We start from the raw sequence: 16,769 nt of genomic DNA on the forward strand, positions 1-16,769 counted from the left end.
GTCATCCGGATATCGCCAAAAAGATTCAGCGTCACAATGTGAATCTTTCTGCTCGTATTCACATCATCGCTCACAATCCACCTCCCTCCAAGGCCTTGGTGCCGAATCGACGCCTTCTAGACGCCGACACCTACACCGCTAAAATCCTGCGAACACTATCCTCCAGCAAGTATTTATGCTTGCACGTACAGAAGATCCCTCTTGTCTTGTTCCCGAACACTCCCGTTGCAGAGAAAGAGAGTACCACCACCCGCTCATGCAGGCGCTTCGAGAACATCTCGCGTGATGAAGGGTCTCTCTCGAATTCAAGAAGTCTCGTAGGTCAAGGCTGACCTAATATCGATCATGAATCATCATACAACGGGACGTCTCCGTCCCGATATCACATCGGTCATGTACATCATTATGGCGTCTGATTTGCGACGCGAAATGCTCTTCCTGCTTCCAAGTGAATTCCGCCTATCGTCGGTACCACAGAACGCTTCGCCTGTTCCTCCTCATCTTTCGCTGCAGTTGGAGCATTCCGTAGAGAAGGGCTTCGGCGGTGGGTGGGCATCCGGGTACGTAAATGTCGACGGGGACGATTCGGTCACAGCCTCGGACGACCGAGTACGAGTAGCTGCGGATGAGGTGGTGCTTTGTCAGGAATGATCGGGACAAGCACGTTGTGAAGATCGCAAACTCACTGGTAGTATCCACCTCCGTTGGCACACGAACCCATGGAGATGACCCATCTTGGCTCAGGCATCTGCGGTTCGAGATCAACATCAGCGTCGATAGGAAAACTTCTGCCAAACAGGCGGTCCCGCCTATTCACCTGGTCGTAGACCTTTCGCAAAGCCGGTGCCATCTTGTTTGTCAAGGTACCGGCGACGATCATGATATCACTCTGTCGGGGTGAAGCTCGGAAGACGACTCCCAATCGATCCTGATCGTATCGTGCGGCGGCCATGTGCATCATCTCGACGGCGCAACATGCGAGACCGACTGGAAACAAGGTTGACATCGAGGTAGATCTTGAATGAGCCAAGGCGAGTCGATGTAGATGAGAAGAGGTGGAAGCTCACAGGTCATGGGCCACATCGAACCTTGACGAGCCCAGTTGACGACCTTGTCCATGGTGGAAAGGACGTATTCTGCGTAGATGCCGATCGGGACAGCGGAATAAGCGGCATGTCGCGACGAGGCGAACATATGGAAGACATTCCCGAGACTCACCAGCTCCATTCTGAGGCGTCTCCAAGCTCAACTGGTTCGATCCAGCCTGAGCGAGCGCCATCTGGTTGGTGGTTGTAGAGGGAGAAGAGTCGGCCGAGTTGACTGCTGACGTCGGGGTGTGAGGCTTTTGTGCGATCTGAGAGGTGTAGAACGATCGGGCTGATGGAAGTCGTTGTGATCAGCGAAAACTGATCGGTGAGAGATCTGGCTCAATATCTGGGTGTTTCCTCACCTGCTACCGGGCTAAAAGCTCGTTGAATACGAGAGGCATTGCCTGAATCGATGATTATCGTTAGGTCAGCTTCAACAAGGATCTTGCGGGTGGCGATCGGTGCGTACCTGATCGCAAACCGGGGACGAGAAGAGAGGCCATCTTTGTTGAATACGTCGTAGATTTTTGGTGGTCACTATCTAGAGATCAGGTCTGATGGATGTTCTGTATAATGGTCTAGATCGCCAACACCACCGACATTGTCGATTGTCATCGAGAATGGGTCGAGTTGTGCGAATCCGACGTCTCTGATTGATCGAGGCGGGTGACCATAGACTCATCGTAGACCTCTCTCGGCGTCCGCCTTAAAATATGGCGGTTAGACTTCTTGTTACGCGTCGCCTCGATCGTCCCGAGGACCACGGCGAAGATGACCTGGACCAACACAAGTTCTATTTTATCCGGGCGCATATGCAGTGAGAAACGTTATTACAAAGTAGACAGCTCCTCGTGACCTTTCATTTGTTCCAATCCACTATGCACGAGACGGGAACGAATTATAGGCTGGGCGTTGCAGCTGGTTCGCCAAGATGTCATTACACATGGCCTAGAATGCAGGGGGCAAATGAACGAGTCAGCTTCGCGAAGAGGACCTCGCCCTGAATTTACTTGGCCACTCACCTGAGCGACATGTGCGGCGGGGTGATCGTAATGATCGAGAATGTTGGACATGGTGCGCACCACGCTCGAATAGGTCGCGATCGCCTCTTCCTGTGGCAGCCTCAGGATGTCCATGTAGATGATCGAAATTGCATAGAGCAAGAGAATGGCCGAGAGGCTCAGCTATCAAGGTGATAGGCATGACAGTCAGATATAAGACCGATCTTGCCCTCGAAGGTGGACGGGAGATGACCAACCTCGGTCAAATGTGGGATGGCAATGTAATAACGTTCAAAGGCGTGAAGCTGGTACGGTTGACACGTCATCGTCAACACCTTCTCCATCCCGAAATGTCCAGGCACCGACTCCATCACTCACCATCGCCAATGCCGCGGCGACACACTCGTTGGCGAGCACTCGCATTTCATCCGAATAAGCCAAAGACTGCTGCCTGATAGTCGCCCACACGCTCGCCTCTAGGATAGGCATCAAGACGAGCATCTTGAGTTGTAGATAGATGCCGCACATGGTGAACCTGACCACCATCCGTGCTCCCTCTGGGGTGTCGAGATCGATGCGGGTTCGTTGCTGGGGCGCATTCTCAAAGTGGTCGAAATCCTCGGGCATCCGTGCTCGGAACTGAACGAGACTTTGGTGCAGGTTGATGGCTCTAGAGATCCCCACTTGTACAGAGGTCGAAGACGTAAACTCGTCAAACATGGCCTGAACCTGAGACATCAGGTCTGCCAGCCCGACGAGTGGAATGAGGTAGTATCGATTCTGATAGGGGCACCTCAAGGAGGTCAGCAGGCAATACGTCTCTCACGAGAGCGGATTGTGAGCTCACATCGGTCAAACCGGAGATGATCGAGTTGAATTCGGGTGACCGGACCATGTTGCTAGGAATACCGTGGCATAGACTAGCCCACTTTTCCATGTGATAGCACACGCATATTGTCAGGCGGAAACCGTGCTCCTCCGCCACGGGCAGCTTGTAAACCCCTTCTCGTGTCAATCCGATGCTGGTAGCCAGTCGGCTCGCTTGGCCGATGGAAGCGAGCTCCTCTGAAATTGATATGTAGACCGTGCTCGTGGTGAGTGACATACCTTCGACAAGGAAACCAGCCTAACCGTCACACTAACCGTCGCTATTACCGTAGCTCCGACCGAAAGCCGCCATGACGACCCAGAGGTTAACGAGATCGACCCCGCCCTTTCCTTGACCGTGTTCCAACATGATCTCCTTGGCCTTTTGCACCAACACCTCGCTCCATGCTCGAGCCACATCCTTGTGACATTGTGCATCCCCGTCCCCTCCCTCAATCTGAGCTCCGAACGCGAGTACCATGAGATCTCGAGCTCTCTCCAGGCGATCGCTCTTGTAGGCGAGGTTGTCTAGCTGCCGTGGTTTGAGTTCTGCCACACCGAGCGTGTAGGCTCCGTAAATTGATTCGCGAACCGCATCGATACGAAGAACAGGAAAGAGAGGATGAATGACCGTCTTGTAGGCGTTGAAGAATCTATAAGCTAGTTCTGCGGGAAGGAATATGGGGTCGAGCTGATTGCCTGGCAAGACGGATTCGATGTGGTCGTGGGTACTGTGTGTAGACAGCGTAGGGACGGTCAGCATAGACCTCATCCGTACAGATGGATGACCGATTGTACTCACATGTAACGGTCGACACCCCATCGCCATACGTTGTTCGAGTGTAGTATAGGCGTTTCGCCAGGACCGCCGGAAAAGGGACGATCATCCTGTGGGTCAGAAGCGTGGGATCTCTTGGTCTCGAGCATTCGTGATACGAGGTCTTGAATCCCCAGATATGACGTGACGCCTAGGAAGTAACGATGTACCGCAAAGATGGTACAGAGAGACGTTAGCCTCGTATTCTCGAACGGCCCAATGGAAGTGTCGATCGAAAGGGCGTCCCGGGGACTCACCCCAGTACTCCATATAACGAACGTCCATTCCCGAACGAAACGTCGTCAATCCGGCATTACCAAAGGAGTCTGTCTCGGTCCGGAATATGTCGACGTGCGGCTCGCCTGCAATGCCGAACGTAACCGTAAGCAAAAACGTTCCCCAAGTGCACCATCGTGGTCATTTGCCGTTCCCGTCGTCATCTTACCGGAAGATCTAGTGAGAGTGGCATGGCTATGTGGCCCTGTATCATGAGAGCGAGACGATCGTGAAGTTTTGTCGGGTATGCGTGAAGTCGATTCGGAAGCGTCGTTAAAGGTCGAGTCGTGTCCTGTCTCTACGTCGAACCGCATCTGACTTGACTGCTGCTGCTGTACGGGTGCTCGACTCGAAGAGGACGAGGACGACGGGTTGTAATGCGCAGAGCTGGACGAACCAGCACCTACACGAGACGGGCCTGGAATGGCGGGATAATTGGGGTATTGTGCAGGAGGAGGAGGCATTGAATGTGGGTAACCGCCGGAATCGTGAGGGGTCTGCGAGGACGAGAAGCGTGACAGAGGAAGGTATGACGTGTGTGGTTGTGGGTGTTGCTGATGATCGGCTAGGCCGCCTTGCTGCATGTCGTCATGGTATCGACCCAGATGACGCGGCTGAAAACTGGCGTCGGCGTCGGTGCTCATGGGATCGTTCAGATACGAACGAGCCGTGTCGGGTCGATTCCTCTTGACCTGTTTAGCTACGTTTTGTGCATACACGTCGATAGGTTGGTCCCTAGGCGGAGGGGCGTACGTTTGCGGTCTAAAAATGAGAGTGAATGAAAGTGAGAGAACAAGAGGGAAGGGGTCCAAACGGCGACACGTTGAGGAATAGTCAGGGCCGTTTTCAACAAGGGATTATTTTAGCCTTTGTCCGAGCTCGTTCCATATGAATACGCGGTGACTGGACGCCGAGAGTGAAGAATGAGAGATGCTTACGAATCCGCCGCCCCCTCTCGAAACGCAGCAAAGCTCGACGACGCGCTCGAACCCCCAAAATCGTTCTGACTGCTCATTGTCGGATGAGAGGACGGTCCTTCGCTGCCTTCGGTCCTGTTGACGGCGAGATTCAACAGCTGCCTTCGCGTCGTGCCGCTGTACACGCAACTCGACAGATGCAAGCGGCACGCAGTACAAGGGTCGCCGCCATCACACTATAGCGACCGAGGATAGATTGATGGAAGAAAAGAGGTCACAAGAGCACAGAGGTCAGCGGTCGATTGATCAAGAGCGTCGTAGGGTTCAGGTTTCGTCTCACTTTGACCTTGCTGCGACGTGGCCAGCCCATTCGAGTCAGCTACTTGACCGTTCGAGTGGTACTACAGGGTTCGAGCCAGGACTTACCGTAGTTTACATATCTGTCGAGAAGATACGGTAGATGCAGGCATCAATACCATCGCGAAGAGATGTATAATATCCCTTCAGACCGACTCACATCGCATGCCCTCGACGTTCGAAGCGGCACAAAGGTTCGAAGACCTTGTGGCACGCTATAGTTGTCTTCTCCTTCCGCAGGCGCTGCATCCTCGCTCGTTCCCATATCGGCTTGATCCATGCTCGCATCTTCCATCCTTGCGTTACCACTCGTCGACCGCCTCCTGGTATCCAGGTAATCAGGACCCTAGAAATGCTTTCGGCGGTGTTTTGTGGAGCTCGAGAACCTTGAGCCCGGGTTGAACAACGGGATACGGGATATGCGAGTTGCCCAGTTATTTCTGGATGAGTGCCTGGAGGTTTCCTCAATTTTGGTGACTTTTCGGTTTAAAAAGATGTGGTGATACCTGTGTTGGACAGGCCTGTTCCCTATCGTCGAATGTCCTCGTATCGTCTGACCGGGAAGTCAATACTGGACGTCGTCTTTGGAGCTCATCCGTGACCCAAGAAGACACAACCGCTACGCCTTCTAAGGACCGACTGGAAACCTCCAAAAGAACGATGTCTGACCCGCACTATAGGGTTGTGGCATCTGTAGGGTTCCAGAGATCCGGAGCGATGATTCTATTCCGAACGTCTGGCTTCGAGTCGATGTGGACGACCTCGAGCTGTTGATCGACGAGTGCGAGCTTGTTTTTCGCCCTCGGCGACCGTTTACGTGATTTCACCGCCGAGATCGCCGAGGATGACGCACCTGAGTGACAACCAGCAGGAGTAAAACGGGGGGGCGTTCCGTACAAGCGCGGTTTATTAGTGGATTGAAACAGGTTGTGATCGGAAACAGATCAGTTGCAGGGCAGGATGGGTTCGAGGACGGCCCACCAGCGGATGAAAACGCAGACTCGTTTCGATCACATATCAAAACCTCCAATGTCTTGTGACGATGCGAAAGAGCTCTGATCCTCTTCGCCTGTTCTTAGGCACACGGTACGAGGTTGCTTGGAAGAGACGAATTTAATCGAATCAAACTCTCGAAGTGCTGATGTCTTCCCTCTCAGGTACAAAAATAGAATCCTACGAAGTCTACCACGACCGAGTCGACTCGATCGGGGTCGACTTCTAGATGGCCATACCACCCTTCTTCCGGGGCGGTTTGGCAGCAGAGTCGGGCGGACCACCTTGGCCTTGTGGCGTAGCCATCGAACTCCTGGTAACCCTACGTGAGGGAGTGGTGGCGACCTCAGCTTGAGCCGGCGGCGCTACCGTCCGGCGGCTAGATGGTGGAGGAGGTAAAAAGTCCTCGGCAGACTCCCATCCAGCTGCAGAAGGTGGCGGGAGCGTGAAGCGAGCGGGAGCGGGTGGTACGGGTTCCTTTCGCACTACAGGTGGAGATCTTGCTTGTAGGTCAGGCTCAGGAGTTCGTTCAGGAACCAGCTCAGAGCGAGGTTGTTCAAGAGGGCGACTCAGCTGAGCCATAAGATTGCTGTTCCCGCGGTCGTGAAATCAGCACAGACGATATGATAGAAGACTGTTTCATGGTACCTACTCCATAGTCGACCTCCTTGCGTAGACCCAATTTTGCACACTATCCTTGAACTGGATCAACCTTGATGCGAGGCCCGTATGGTACTGCCAAAAAGACGTAGTGTGAGGGAGGCGTCGATTTCCGAAACGCCTGAATCTACGCACGTTAAGTCCCTCTTCGCAGTTACTGATGATCTCGCGCCATTTCCAGTAGGCGAGCTCCATTTCTTGCAACCTCTTTTCTCGGTACTTGACGCGGGAATCATCTTGCCTCTGGGCCAAAAATTGGTTGTTTCGTTCCTGTGACGAACCATCATATGTCCTGTTAGAATCAAGATGCGTAGCCATGGTACCTTGAAGTGACCCACTTCGAGCGTCCCTAGTACTCGCTCTTGCTGTTCGCAATGTGCGCGCATCTCGTCGATCAACCGGTGATACTTGCGCAACTCCTTTTCGAAAATGTCCTCGAACCACTCGGGCTTGACTTCGCCGGACGACGACCCATGCGACATCTTGGCCGCCTGTTCGAGGACTTGCGAGCGAATGTCGTCCTTGGACGCGACCCGCTTGCCTTCGTTGACCAATCGAGCGCGATGCGTTCGGGCGTCGTCCAGGTCTTCGAGGATTGTTTGAAGCGCACGTGCAGCCGCGGGCAGTTCGGCGTCGACTTCTGTAGCTCTCCCCGACGTTGGGATCTGCTTCATCAAAGCCTCCTGTGGTGGCCATTGAAGTCTGGTCAGTCGAATGGCTTCGATGCGGACTACACGCAGTTGGCCTACTTCACCACCCGCCAAGACATTGATCAAAGGTGCCCACTGGTCCCACTTCTTCCGAACCTCTTCATCGCCCCTTCGCGCTTGTCTCAGAGATGTGCGGAACTGTTCGGATTGTTCCACATAGTGTTGATTGGCTGTAGTCGACGTCTCGACCATGCCTAGCATCTCGGGATGCTGTTGCAGCATGTGTTCTTCCTCGCTAGCCTCTTGGTCAAGCAAGTCCATGGCCTGCAGGCGTGACGATCGTGATCAGGCCAGAATTCTTCAGTCAGGTTCAGACTTTGGAAGAGAACGCACCTGCTCCAGCAAGGCGGAACTGCTGGCAGAAGCCTGCTTGATCTCCTGGATCAGGTGTTGTGGCTTTTGCAGCCCACCTGCAACGAACACCTCTTCGGCTTTTTTCAAGAGGGAGGGCGGGAGTCCGGCAGGTCGTTCGAGTGCCGTGATGGATCCAGGCAGGCCAAGCGATTGCAATCGGCTGGACAGACATCACTGTCAGAATTGCGATACAACCCACCGGGTGAGACATGAAACTCACGTGGCAATCATGGCGTCCATACGATCCTGCTGTTGTTCTAGCTCGTCCCTGACCAACGTGTCCTTGCGGTCATCGTATATGCCTGAGGGGATAGTAACAAAGTCAGCGCGAAGAGCCTTCACCTAAACCTATCGATCCGGGCTCAAACTCACTCAGAGCTAGATGCACGCCATACGGTACGAGCCCAGCGAACAGCGGACCTTCCTTTTGCTTATTGAGCCATCCGATACTGTCCTCGATAGCAGGGGGGACGATCGATTTGACCATCCCGGCAGGAACGATAGCCGCCAACTGGCCTGGTGGTGGAATGGGACTGACGTAGATGATGTCGTTATCCCGGATAGCTCGCTTCAGGTTGGAGGCGAGGGCGTCTTGCAAGCCCTGTGAATCAGACGTATGAGAGTATCAGTAAGGACTGTGTACACGAGAGGATCAGGGCAGCCGTGGCCCGACCTTGATATCCTGCAAGACAGCGTCTCCTGAAGTCCGCTTGACTTCGGTCAGAGCTTGCTTCAAGGCCACCTCGGCTTGTTTCATCCTAGCGATCTCCTCCCCATACCTGTGGCATGAATCAGAGTCCGGATCACACAGTCAGTCAAGATCGTTATTTCATCATGAAGAATAAACGGACAAACTTGCCGTTGTTTAGCCAGATCTTCCTGACTCATCCGGTACTGTGAGACGGCCTCGAAATATAATCTCTTGGCGGTCATGTGGGATATCCATCTCTGCGCGACGTAGGGCGACAGCGTATTAGCTCATGAGACAATGTCGTATAGATATCTAACGCAACGAGACATACTTGAGGCAAGTGGTTAAACGCCGGATCTGGGGATGCTCGAGCGGCTTCCAAAGCGAGGCGGTAATATTCCGAGACCTAGAAAAGTCGTCACATGCGTCAACCAAACCTCCTTCCTGTCCGGCCACGTAGGATCCCATACACAATGCGCGGATCACATACCTTGGCAGCCAACTTGGCGATGACCCCGTTCGTATACTTTTCCCCCATCGCCCTCTGCCAGAAACATTCTTGAGCCTGGGCGAGGCAAAAGGTCTCCATAGTGTGGACGAAGGAGGGGGTCATGTCGTATCCTGCCGTCTGCTCCGATCCTTGAGGATCGTACGAGGTCGAACTCAGGTCGGAGGTGAGACGGGGGATGAGGATGGTCCGGAGGTAGTTCAACGTGCCCGCTGCTTGCTATTCAGCTCAGGAGGAGGGATGAATGAGTATCGTAGCGAAGGTTCGATCGAGCGATTGCGATGCCTTACCTGGAGGTACGTCAAGGCCCGCTTGATACCCTCCGTCTCGTCCCTATTCTCCACCGCCGCCAGCCCCGAGTAGACAGCAGCGAGGTTGTATACTACCGCCGCGCGTTCGAACGAGAGCGAAGGGAGGGAGATGGTCGGGTCCGTCTGGAAAGAAAACGACGGTGGGAAGGGGAGGTGGTAGGTGATGCTCGCGCCGACCTAGCAGTGAATATCGATTGAGAGGTGAGCAAGTGTGTGAAGAAGCTGGTATGACGACATTGCAAGGCTCACGTTGGATGGAAACTTGGTCAGCAAGAAAGCCACCTGAGCATGGTACCTAGCCAAGCGGGATACCTCTACCATCAGCCAAACCCCTTCCCCCTCTTCTGCATCAAAGTCCCGTCATTGCTTACAATATCAACCCATCCACCGCAGTCGGATGTACGTCCGGCGCATGGCCCCCACTCTGTCCTCCCTGGACCCCAAAGCATTCCCTACGCAAGCTCGTCAACCGGGAGACGTCCGCATCGAACACGTCCGGATGAGTATCGTGAAAGTTGTCAGCGATGTATTCCTTGAGCCTGGGCCCGAGATCGGGGCAGGGGTCCGTCCGTTTGAGGGGGAGCGGGAGGAAGTGTTTCTGGGTCGATGTTTGGGGTCGGGTTTCAGATCGAGGTCGATAGTGAGATGGAGATCCGAGATCGAGATTGGTTTGAGCGATGATTTGGCGGAAAGGAGGAAGATGGCGAGAAGGGGTTGGCTCACCATGACAAACAGCCAACAGAAGCGGTATCTCGCGCTTTTACGAGAAAGGATGAAGGAGGGAAATTGCGACGGGTATATATGTCTCTTCCCGGCCTGAGCCTGAGCTTGAGGTGTCAGTGGCTGTCAGTGGCCGGTAGCCAGAGCTGTGTGCGCCGAGATTGTGTGTAAACGTTGGTAGATTGCGAATCTATCCGAGAGAGGGGTGGTCTTTCGGCGAGGGCGGAACGAGGGAAGGGGGAGGGGGTTAGTGACCCTGTTGAGTGGGTCGATCTTCGCCGAGCAGCAGAATGAAATGCGACCGCTTGTTCGGGAGGGGCAGAGACACAGCAGGGACAGGTAGACGGATGGATCGAGGGATGGATGCAGTTTGTTGTAAATGTCGAAATGTCAACGATCGAGCTAGGGGGGGCAGGAGGGGAGAGGGAAGGGGGTGCCGAACTTCCGAGAGGTGACTTACCGCCGAGGTAGAGGTGGGGGTGGGTCGGGGTGGGTCGTCAGCGGATCAAACGGATCTGATCACGGCAGCAGCCTTCTTCTTGTAGCACCTCTTCCTCACCACGATCATCACCACTGTAAATTTGTAAAACCATATAACTATGAACTACCGCCGTCACTCAAAAGTATTCTTTTCCAGTCGATCAGCTACAGCCCAGTCAACCGCAAAGATGCCTCCCATCCACCCAAGAGATTTTACGATGCCGCTCGGTAAGTGGAACGTCATGATCACGCAAACATCGTGACTCTGGTAACTCGGGGCTGATATATAACAACGCACATCCCCCCGTCGCTCTTCAAAAACGTGTAAAATGTATCTGTACACTCATGTTCGCTCGCCTGTCACTCGACGTCAAACGCTCGGCCCAAAAAAAGCTGCCTTCGGCATGATTTTCGTCCTGGGATCATATATATATTCATCAATAGGCGAAGCTAAGAGCATCGCCGCTTCTCGACGGATACAGACACATGAGGAGATCCTAAAATCTCGCCGTGCGTTGGGCATGGACGCTTGGGATCAGCGAAAAGAGAGGGAAAGGTTGAGGCAGGCTAGCGGGGGTGGGGGCGGGTCGAACGAGTAGAAAGCGACCAGCTGAGCAGCTGAGCAATCGAGCAGAGAGAGAAGAGACGGGGACGAGCTGGAGATCTCACGACGGATTCCTATACGTATACGGAAGATGGAAGACGGCCTCCATGGACCGGAGGGTCCTAGCGGATTTGCGAACATCTCACACATTGACACAGCAAGTCGTTCCCCCATTCGTCGCTATCCGGCTACTCGTCCATACAAGTTCATCCCTAAAACCGGAACTCTATCACCAGCGATGTCCTACCAATGGAAACAGGGATGGAGGAGCCATCATCCGGAATCTACAAACGACGGCCTCTTATCACAAAATTCACTCGCGGCTGTCATGGTCTCGTCGATTTTCCTATCGACCGCAATACACCAAACCGTGCATGGCTTTGGTAGCCGGGGACGGGGAAGAAGGCTCTCTCGATAGCTATATAGGCATACCGGAGTCGGGCTCGAGGAGGCGAGGACCGCGACAAGGAGATGGATGATGGGTCCGTGTTGTAGTAACGACGTCTCGTCGCGGACACGCAAAGTCTTGCACTTCGCCTGGCTCGACGTGGGACTTTCATCCTGCACCACGAGATTAACCTCTGCTACGGGATGAGTTTTGGGAGTTTGAAGCTCATTGAGGGAACGATAGAACAGAGCTTGAGTCGATGGCGTCGATATTCTCGTCCATATAGCTCTCTCCAAAGCGCGGTCGCCATTGCAGTCGCAGGCAGCTCCATGAGTTATTCTTCTTCCTCCTCTGTGGTCACCTCAGTGATATGATTGTTGTTCAGTGCAATATTGGGATTCACCGAGCCGAAGCCAATCTGTTGCTGCCAATACCTTGTTGGACTGATACGAGAGGTTGCTGATGATAGTGCAGACCCTTGACTGAGACTATGTCGGTTGGGGTCGCCAAATGATGACGGCAGTGGGTGTAGGGGACAACTGAAGATGGCCGGCGGAAGTGGAGCCTGAAGAGGGAAGCGGGCGAGATGGTGTAGATGGAGGGTAATAGGTAAACGACTAGATGGTATCCGGAGTTGCAGGAATGCTGCGAGCCGAGCCCGCTTTCGAAACGCGAAAATAAGTTCGCTGACATGACGGGAAAGACCTTGGCAGAACAACAGATGGACGGGCATGGTGAGAGGAGGAGCTGAACGACGGCCGTAGCCTCGTCGTCGTTATGATGCCCATTCTTGGCGATCATCGGGAGCACCGAAATAACGATTCAACTTCGATAGAATGACATGCATAACTCTGAATCCATCCCGATGATCCGGATCTATTGCTCCTTGTTGAACAACAGGAACACCCCGAGCGTCCCTAACAAGGCGTATTTCAGTTGAGGATAGTCGTTCTACCGAAAAATGATGCGTCATTTCGTCGTAGGCAGAGCCAGGATTTAGCATTTTCAATGCGGGCAGAGAGGCTTGAAAAGAAGAGAAGGGCAGGGAGGGAAACTAAGGCTTACCATGACGATGGTGACGTATCCGACGTGTGGTAAGAACCTGCCACCACACCCGTACGCAAATCACATCAGCCTGGACGCTTTTTCCTCAAAGTAGACGATTCTGTCCACATCCCGATCACGTCCCGACGAAGACCCGTCACTCACCCTCTGACTTTCCCAACGACCATGTCCCGCTTCAACCACTTCATCCCCCGCATATAACTGTGATACAGCCCGAGGTCGTCTGTAGGGTTGTTATCCCCCTTTGTGAGCATCAATTGGGTCTCCGTGGTCGTCCCGTTGGGGTGGGTGACGGTGGATGTATGGGATTGGATGATCCGGTGGACGATGGGGATGTTGGCTCCGGGGCTGAGGCGAAAATCAAGGGAAAAAGAAATTGAGGTTCAGTGTATGGTGATGAATGATTTGGGAGAGAGAAAGAGGGAAAGAGGGGGATGAAGGGGAGACGTGGAACGTACATCTTGTAGACGGGGATATCGCCGATTTCGTACGAATCGCTTGCAAAGTTGGTCAAGAACAGGATATCTCCTCGAGCAAAGGCCGGTTCCATCGACTCGCTGTCGTACATCGGATTCGATGTAGATCATATGAGTATCGCCAGGAAAGGGGAGACAAAGGTATCAGCCGAGAGATATTGCGGTGCAGTGGTAACGCCCATGCTCAGGTACTAACGAGAGGACGACGACGATAGGGGATTCCGAGTTGGTAGCGAGGCACAAAGCTTTCCATCCCATCAAACCGCCCGCGATGATGGTAGCCAGATTCAAGGCTTGTAGGAGGATCTGCGACGAGGTGACGAAAAGGCAAAAAGGCACAAATCAGCTCCGTGTGTCGGTGCAAAGGCCACGTCGATTAGTGTATGGCTCACGGCTCTGAAGCCCATCCTCCGGAGTTGGTTGATCTCGTCCATGAACATGATGGCTATATGGCTATAGCCTTGCTTTGGTCTTGAGGATTTGGGAAACCCTGGATCGAATGTGACGTGCCGAGCTGTACTGAAATATGATCCTGCTGGCCTGATGATGAACACCCTCCTCGGCTCTCGACGCGACCACGATCATGAATAAGGATGATATACTTCCGACGTTCCGGCTTCGGAAGTAAATTGGGGAGGAAATGGGGCTCGGACCGGTGTTGACCGGGGGGACAGCTCTAGTTGCTGACTTCCCTCAACATGTCCATTTTAAACTCCTGCAGTCAGCTATCAGAACGTCTGTAGAATTCCGTCATCAACGAGCTACAACAGGAGATACCAAGCAGACACGACGATGGTCCGCGTAATCACCCTCGACGAACCCTTTCTCCCTGTCCAGAACGACCTCGGTGAAGGTGAGAATGCGAACCGGTGTTCCAAGCTGGAAGACCGGGTGGAATGATGATTTACTACTGTTCATACCCCGTGGTAGGATGTCTCTGGGACTCGAAGACGGGTCTGCTTCACTGGGTGGACATCTTCCGGTCGACCATCCATACGTGAGTCCATGGACCTCGCTCTCGGCCCGTCCACGAACGCCGACGACGCTTCACGAAAAGAAAGCAGGCTGATCGCGTACCTCTCGTTTTCCTGACAGGCTCGACCCGAAGACGATGAACCACTCGGTGGATGATTACTCGGAGTGCGATACGGTTATCACCAGCTTGATTCAGCTGAAAGACGGATCCGGGGTGAGCTCTTCGTCACTCCCACGTTGAAACCTACCAACGCTCGACCTGCTTGACATCCCCGCTGACCTATCGTATACGTCTCACTCTGAATCGTGTCTCGTAGTTCATAGGCTCTCACCTGAAACACCTCGCATACTTCCCAAACCCTACCAAGCCCACCCATCCGTTCCCCAAGTCCACCACCACTGCCATTACTAAACGCACCTCTCAACCGTTAGAGGGGAGCAAGGCGTTCGAGATCCCAGCCAAGTATTTCCAGGCGGGAGAGGATGGGGTGCATAGGTTCAACGATGGGGCGGCGGACGCTAAGGGGAGGTTATGGTCAGTCTCGAGTCGGGGTTCTGACGGGGATAGAAGGTTAGGCAAAGGGGGGTTGCTGATCCAGATAGGGGTTCCTCGGATGCAGGATCGGTACGATGGGTCATAAAGAAGCTGGATACAACGGACAGCTGTTCCGGTAAGTCAGGCCGCTGTCTCGGAATCATCTGTCTATGACCCTGGTACAGACCCGTATGGTTAACGATTGGCGGGTCTCCTGTAGATACGACCCGGATGGTCACGTCGAGCTCGTCTACGAAGGGATCGGAGTAAGCAACGGGATTGGATTCAGTCCGGATAACAAAATCATGTGTGAGTTTGACGCAATGTCGTAGTGGGTGCATGTTCGGGGTGATGCGTGCTTATACTCAGAGGTGGTCATCTAGACTATATCGACTCCCCAACGAGGGTGATCTACCAGATGGACTTTGACCTGGTCAGCCTCTACCGCCCAATTTCGTATCTCGTCCCGCCTTACTGATGATCTTCTTATCCCGATACGTTGCACAGGAATCAGGCCGTGTCTCAAACCGCCGCACCTTGCTGGACTCGTCCTCGTTCGACGACGGCGTCTTTGACGGACTGTGTATGGATGCCGAGGGAGCGGTGTGGGCCGCTAGGTGGGGGGATAACCGGGTCGTCAGGGTCTTGCCGGACGGCAAGGTCGACCTGGAGATCCGGATCCCGGGGGCGAGGTGTATCACCTGTTGCGTTTTCGGAGGTTCGTGGTCTCGTTTTCTTCCATCCAGCTCACTTTTAATACGGTCGAGCTGATATCCGAATTCCGCTCTTCGCTTTCTGTGCGACGCAGGCGACGATATGGAGGACCTGTTCATCGTGACGGCGTCATGCAAGGACAAGCCCGAATTGAACGCAAAGTACCCGCAAGGGGGGGATCTCTTCAAGGTCAGGGTGGATGGGATCAAGGGGGTCGAGAGGTACAAGTTTGGGAATTGAGCGCTTGCGCCGGCGCGAGATGGCCAAGCGGGAATTGATCGTGGGGGATGGTGAAACAATAGTAATTGGTCAGGCGATCGGCGATCGAAGCAGGAGGTAGTTGCATATGCTTGTGCAGGTTACATGAAACAAAGGGTAGCGTCACAAGAAACGGAATCATCAAGTCGACATGTGACATCATGGTTTCTTGCCAGCGGCGTGATACATCGAGACCCTCTATACTACTTGCCTTCACGGTCCCCGCTAGATGATGTAAGCGAAGGCTTCATTTGAATGAATTGTCGATAAAATCGCTCTTAAGTACCCCTCATTTGGCCAGTGATCTGATGTTTCGAATTTGACTCAACAGATACATGGTCATAGTAGTTTGTTCTATCTTGTAATTGACAATCGCGTCACCTGCCATTTCTTTTGGTGTATTGCTTGCACAACGATGTTCAGCCAAACAGAGCTTTTCAGATTTCAGGAGACGCCAAGGAATTACAAGTTCCATATCTGATTACCAAGAAGACCAATGTGACACAGTCAGAGGCTTGCACCTGTCAACCATCTCCCATAGCTACTTGACAGTTTCTAATCTGACAGATACACTTCAATCCCCTTGTCCATACTGCAATACCTCCCGTTGCAGAACGCCAACCTTGTGCTTCATCCTTGAATTTCCCCTTGGAACGGTCCTGTACCCCACCATGACCCACAATCCTCATTGCTTGACCCAAGTCCGCAGGGCCTCTTCTTATGACCTCTACTTCCAATGGCACACTCGTCAGATCTGAAATCCGTTCAGACGCTGTAGTGCGGTGCTTGGCCAAGGAGCAGAGAAATCAAATAGCGAGGCTTAGGGCCCAAAAACTGTGGGAAGGAAGCGACTCGATCGGCCACCACCAGGCAACAGAATACTTTTCTCAGTACCTTGTCTCTCTTGTTGCTGTCTCGCTCCATCTGAGCGACCTCCCCTTCTACATCTTTTATTCAACTTACCTCCATCTCTGAAGCCAAGATACAACCATGGTGAGCTTGGA

The 16,769-nt window shown here is 53.4% G+C and overlaps 5 protein-coding genes across 5 annotated transcripts; 1 reads left to right on the plus strand and 4 right to left on the minus strand.

Moving 5' to 3' along the window:
• Positions 1 to 50: 50 nt before the first annotated feature.
• HD553DRAFT_316221 (uncharacterized protein) lies at positions 51 to 1,679 on the minus strand. The gene is made up of 7 exons (XM_046180591.1): positions 1,558 to 1,679; positions 1,451 to 1,492; positions 1,219 to 1,377; positions 1,068 to 1,136; positions 818 to 987; positions 687 to 748; positions 51 to 619 (listed from the first exon to the last, which is right to left on the minus strand). The coding sequence occupies exons 1-7, from the start codon at positions 1,589 to 1,591 to the stop codon at positions 460 to 462; spliced, it is 696 nt and encodes a 231-aa protein (XP_046034593.1). The 5' UTR covers positions 1,592 to 1,679; the 3' UTR covers positions 51 to 459.
• A 184-nt stretch (positions 1,680 to 1,863) lies between these two features.
• HD553DRAFT_316223 (uncharacterized protein) lies at positions 1,864 to 4,949 on the minus strand. Its single transcript, XM_046180592.1, has 9 exons — positions 4,219 to 4,949; positions 4,031 to 4,135; positions 3,759 to 3,924; positions 3,233 to 3,687; positions 2,937 to 3,154; positions 2,468 to 2,869; positions 2,347 to 2,394; positions 2,111 to 2,272; positions 1,864 to 2,036 (listed from the first exon to the last, which is right to left on the minus strand). The coding sequence occupies exons 1-9, from the start codon at positions 4,691 to 4,693 to the stop codon at positions 1,965 to 1,967; spliced, it is 2,103 nt and encodes a 700-aa protein (XP_046034594.1). The 5' UTR covers positions 4,694 to 4,949; the 3' UTR covers positions 1,864 to 1,964.
• Positions 4,950 to 6,056: 1,107 nt separating this feature from the next.
• On the minus strand, positions 6,057 to 10,677 carry HD553DRAFT_316228 (BRO1-like domain-containing protein). Its single transcript, XM_046180593.1, has 16 exons — positions 10,274 to 10,677; positions 9,922 to 10,148; positions 9,800 to 9,845; positions 9,530 to 9,727; positions 9,222 to 9,458; positions 9,063 to 9,137; positions 8,900 to 8,988; positions 8,714 to 8,819; positions 8,413 to 8,641; positions 8,261 to 8,342; positions 8,020 to 8,200; positions 7,726 to 7,950; positions 7,315 to 7,659; positions 7,112 to 7,246; positions 6,969 to 7,051; positions 6,057 to 6,905 (listed from the first exon to the last, which is right to left on the minus strand). Exons 1-16 carry the CDS (start codon positions 10,274 to 10,276, stop codon positions 6,542 to 6,544), a joined length of 2,625 nt encoding a protein of 874 aa, XP_046034595.1. The 5' UTR covers positions 10,277 to 10,677; the 3' UTR covers positions 6,057 to 6,541.
• A 1,548-nt stretch (positions 10,678 to 12,225) lies between these two features.
• HD553DRAFT_90572 (putative signal peptidase) lies at positions 12,226 to 13,809 on the minus strand. The gene is made up of 6 exons (XM_046184578.1): positions 13,676 to 13,809; positions 13,476 to 13,589; positions 13,266 to 13,360; positions 12,952 to 13,155; positions 12,808 to 12,844; positions 12,226 to 12,693 (listed from the first exon to the last, which is right to left on the minus strand). The coding sequence occupies exons 1-6, from the start codon at positions 13,721 to 13,723 to the stop codon at positions 12,619 to 12,621; spliced, it is 573 nt and encodes a 190-aa protein (XP_046034596.1). The 5' UTR covers positions 13,724 to 13,809; the 3' UTR covers positions 12,226 to 12,618.
• A 179-nt stretch (positions 13,810 to 13,988) lies between these two features.
• On the plus strand, positions 13,989 to 16,210 carry HD553DRAFT_316231 (uncharacterized protein). The gene is made up of 9 exons (XM_046180594.1): positions 13,989 to 14,136; positions 14,214 to 14,280; positions 14,379 to 14,472; positions 14,576 to 14,793; positions 14,879 to 14,929; positions 15,014 to 15,102; positions 15,177 to 15,226; positions 15,301 to 15,511; positions 15,602 to 16,210. The coding sequence occupies exons 1-9, from the start codon at positions 14,076 to 14,078 to the stop codon at positions 15,745 to 15,747; spliced, it is 987 nt and encodes a 328-aa protein (XP_046034597.1). The 5' UTR covers positions 13,989 to 14,075; the 3' UTR covers positions 15,748 to 16,210.
• Positions 16,211 to 16,769: the final 559 nt, after the last annotated feature.

The sequence above is a fragment of the Filobasidium floriforme genome, assembly GCF_021052385.1.
Source record: "Filobasidium floriforme strain CBS 6241 chromosome Unknown HD553scaffold_19, whole genome shotgun sequence".
In the NCBI taxonomy this organism is placed as follows: Eukaryota; Fungi; Basidiomycota; class Tremellomycetes; order Filobasidiales; family Filobasidiaceae; genus Filobasidium; species Filobasidium floriforme.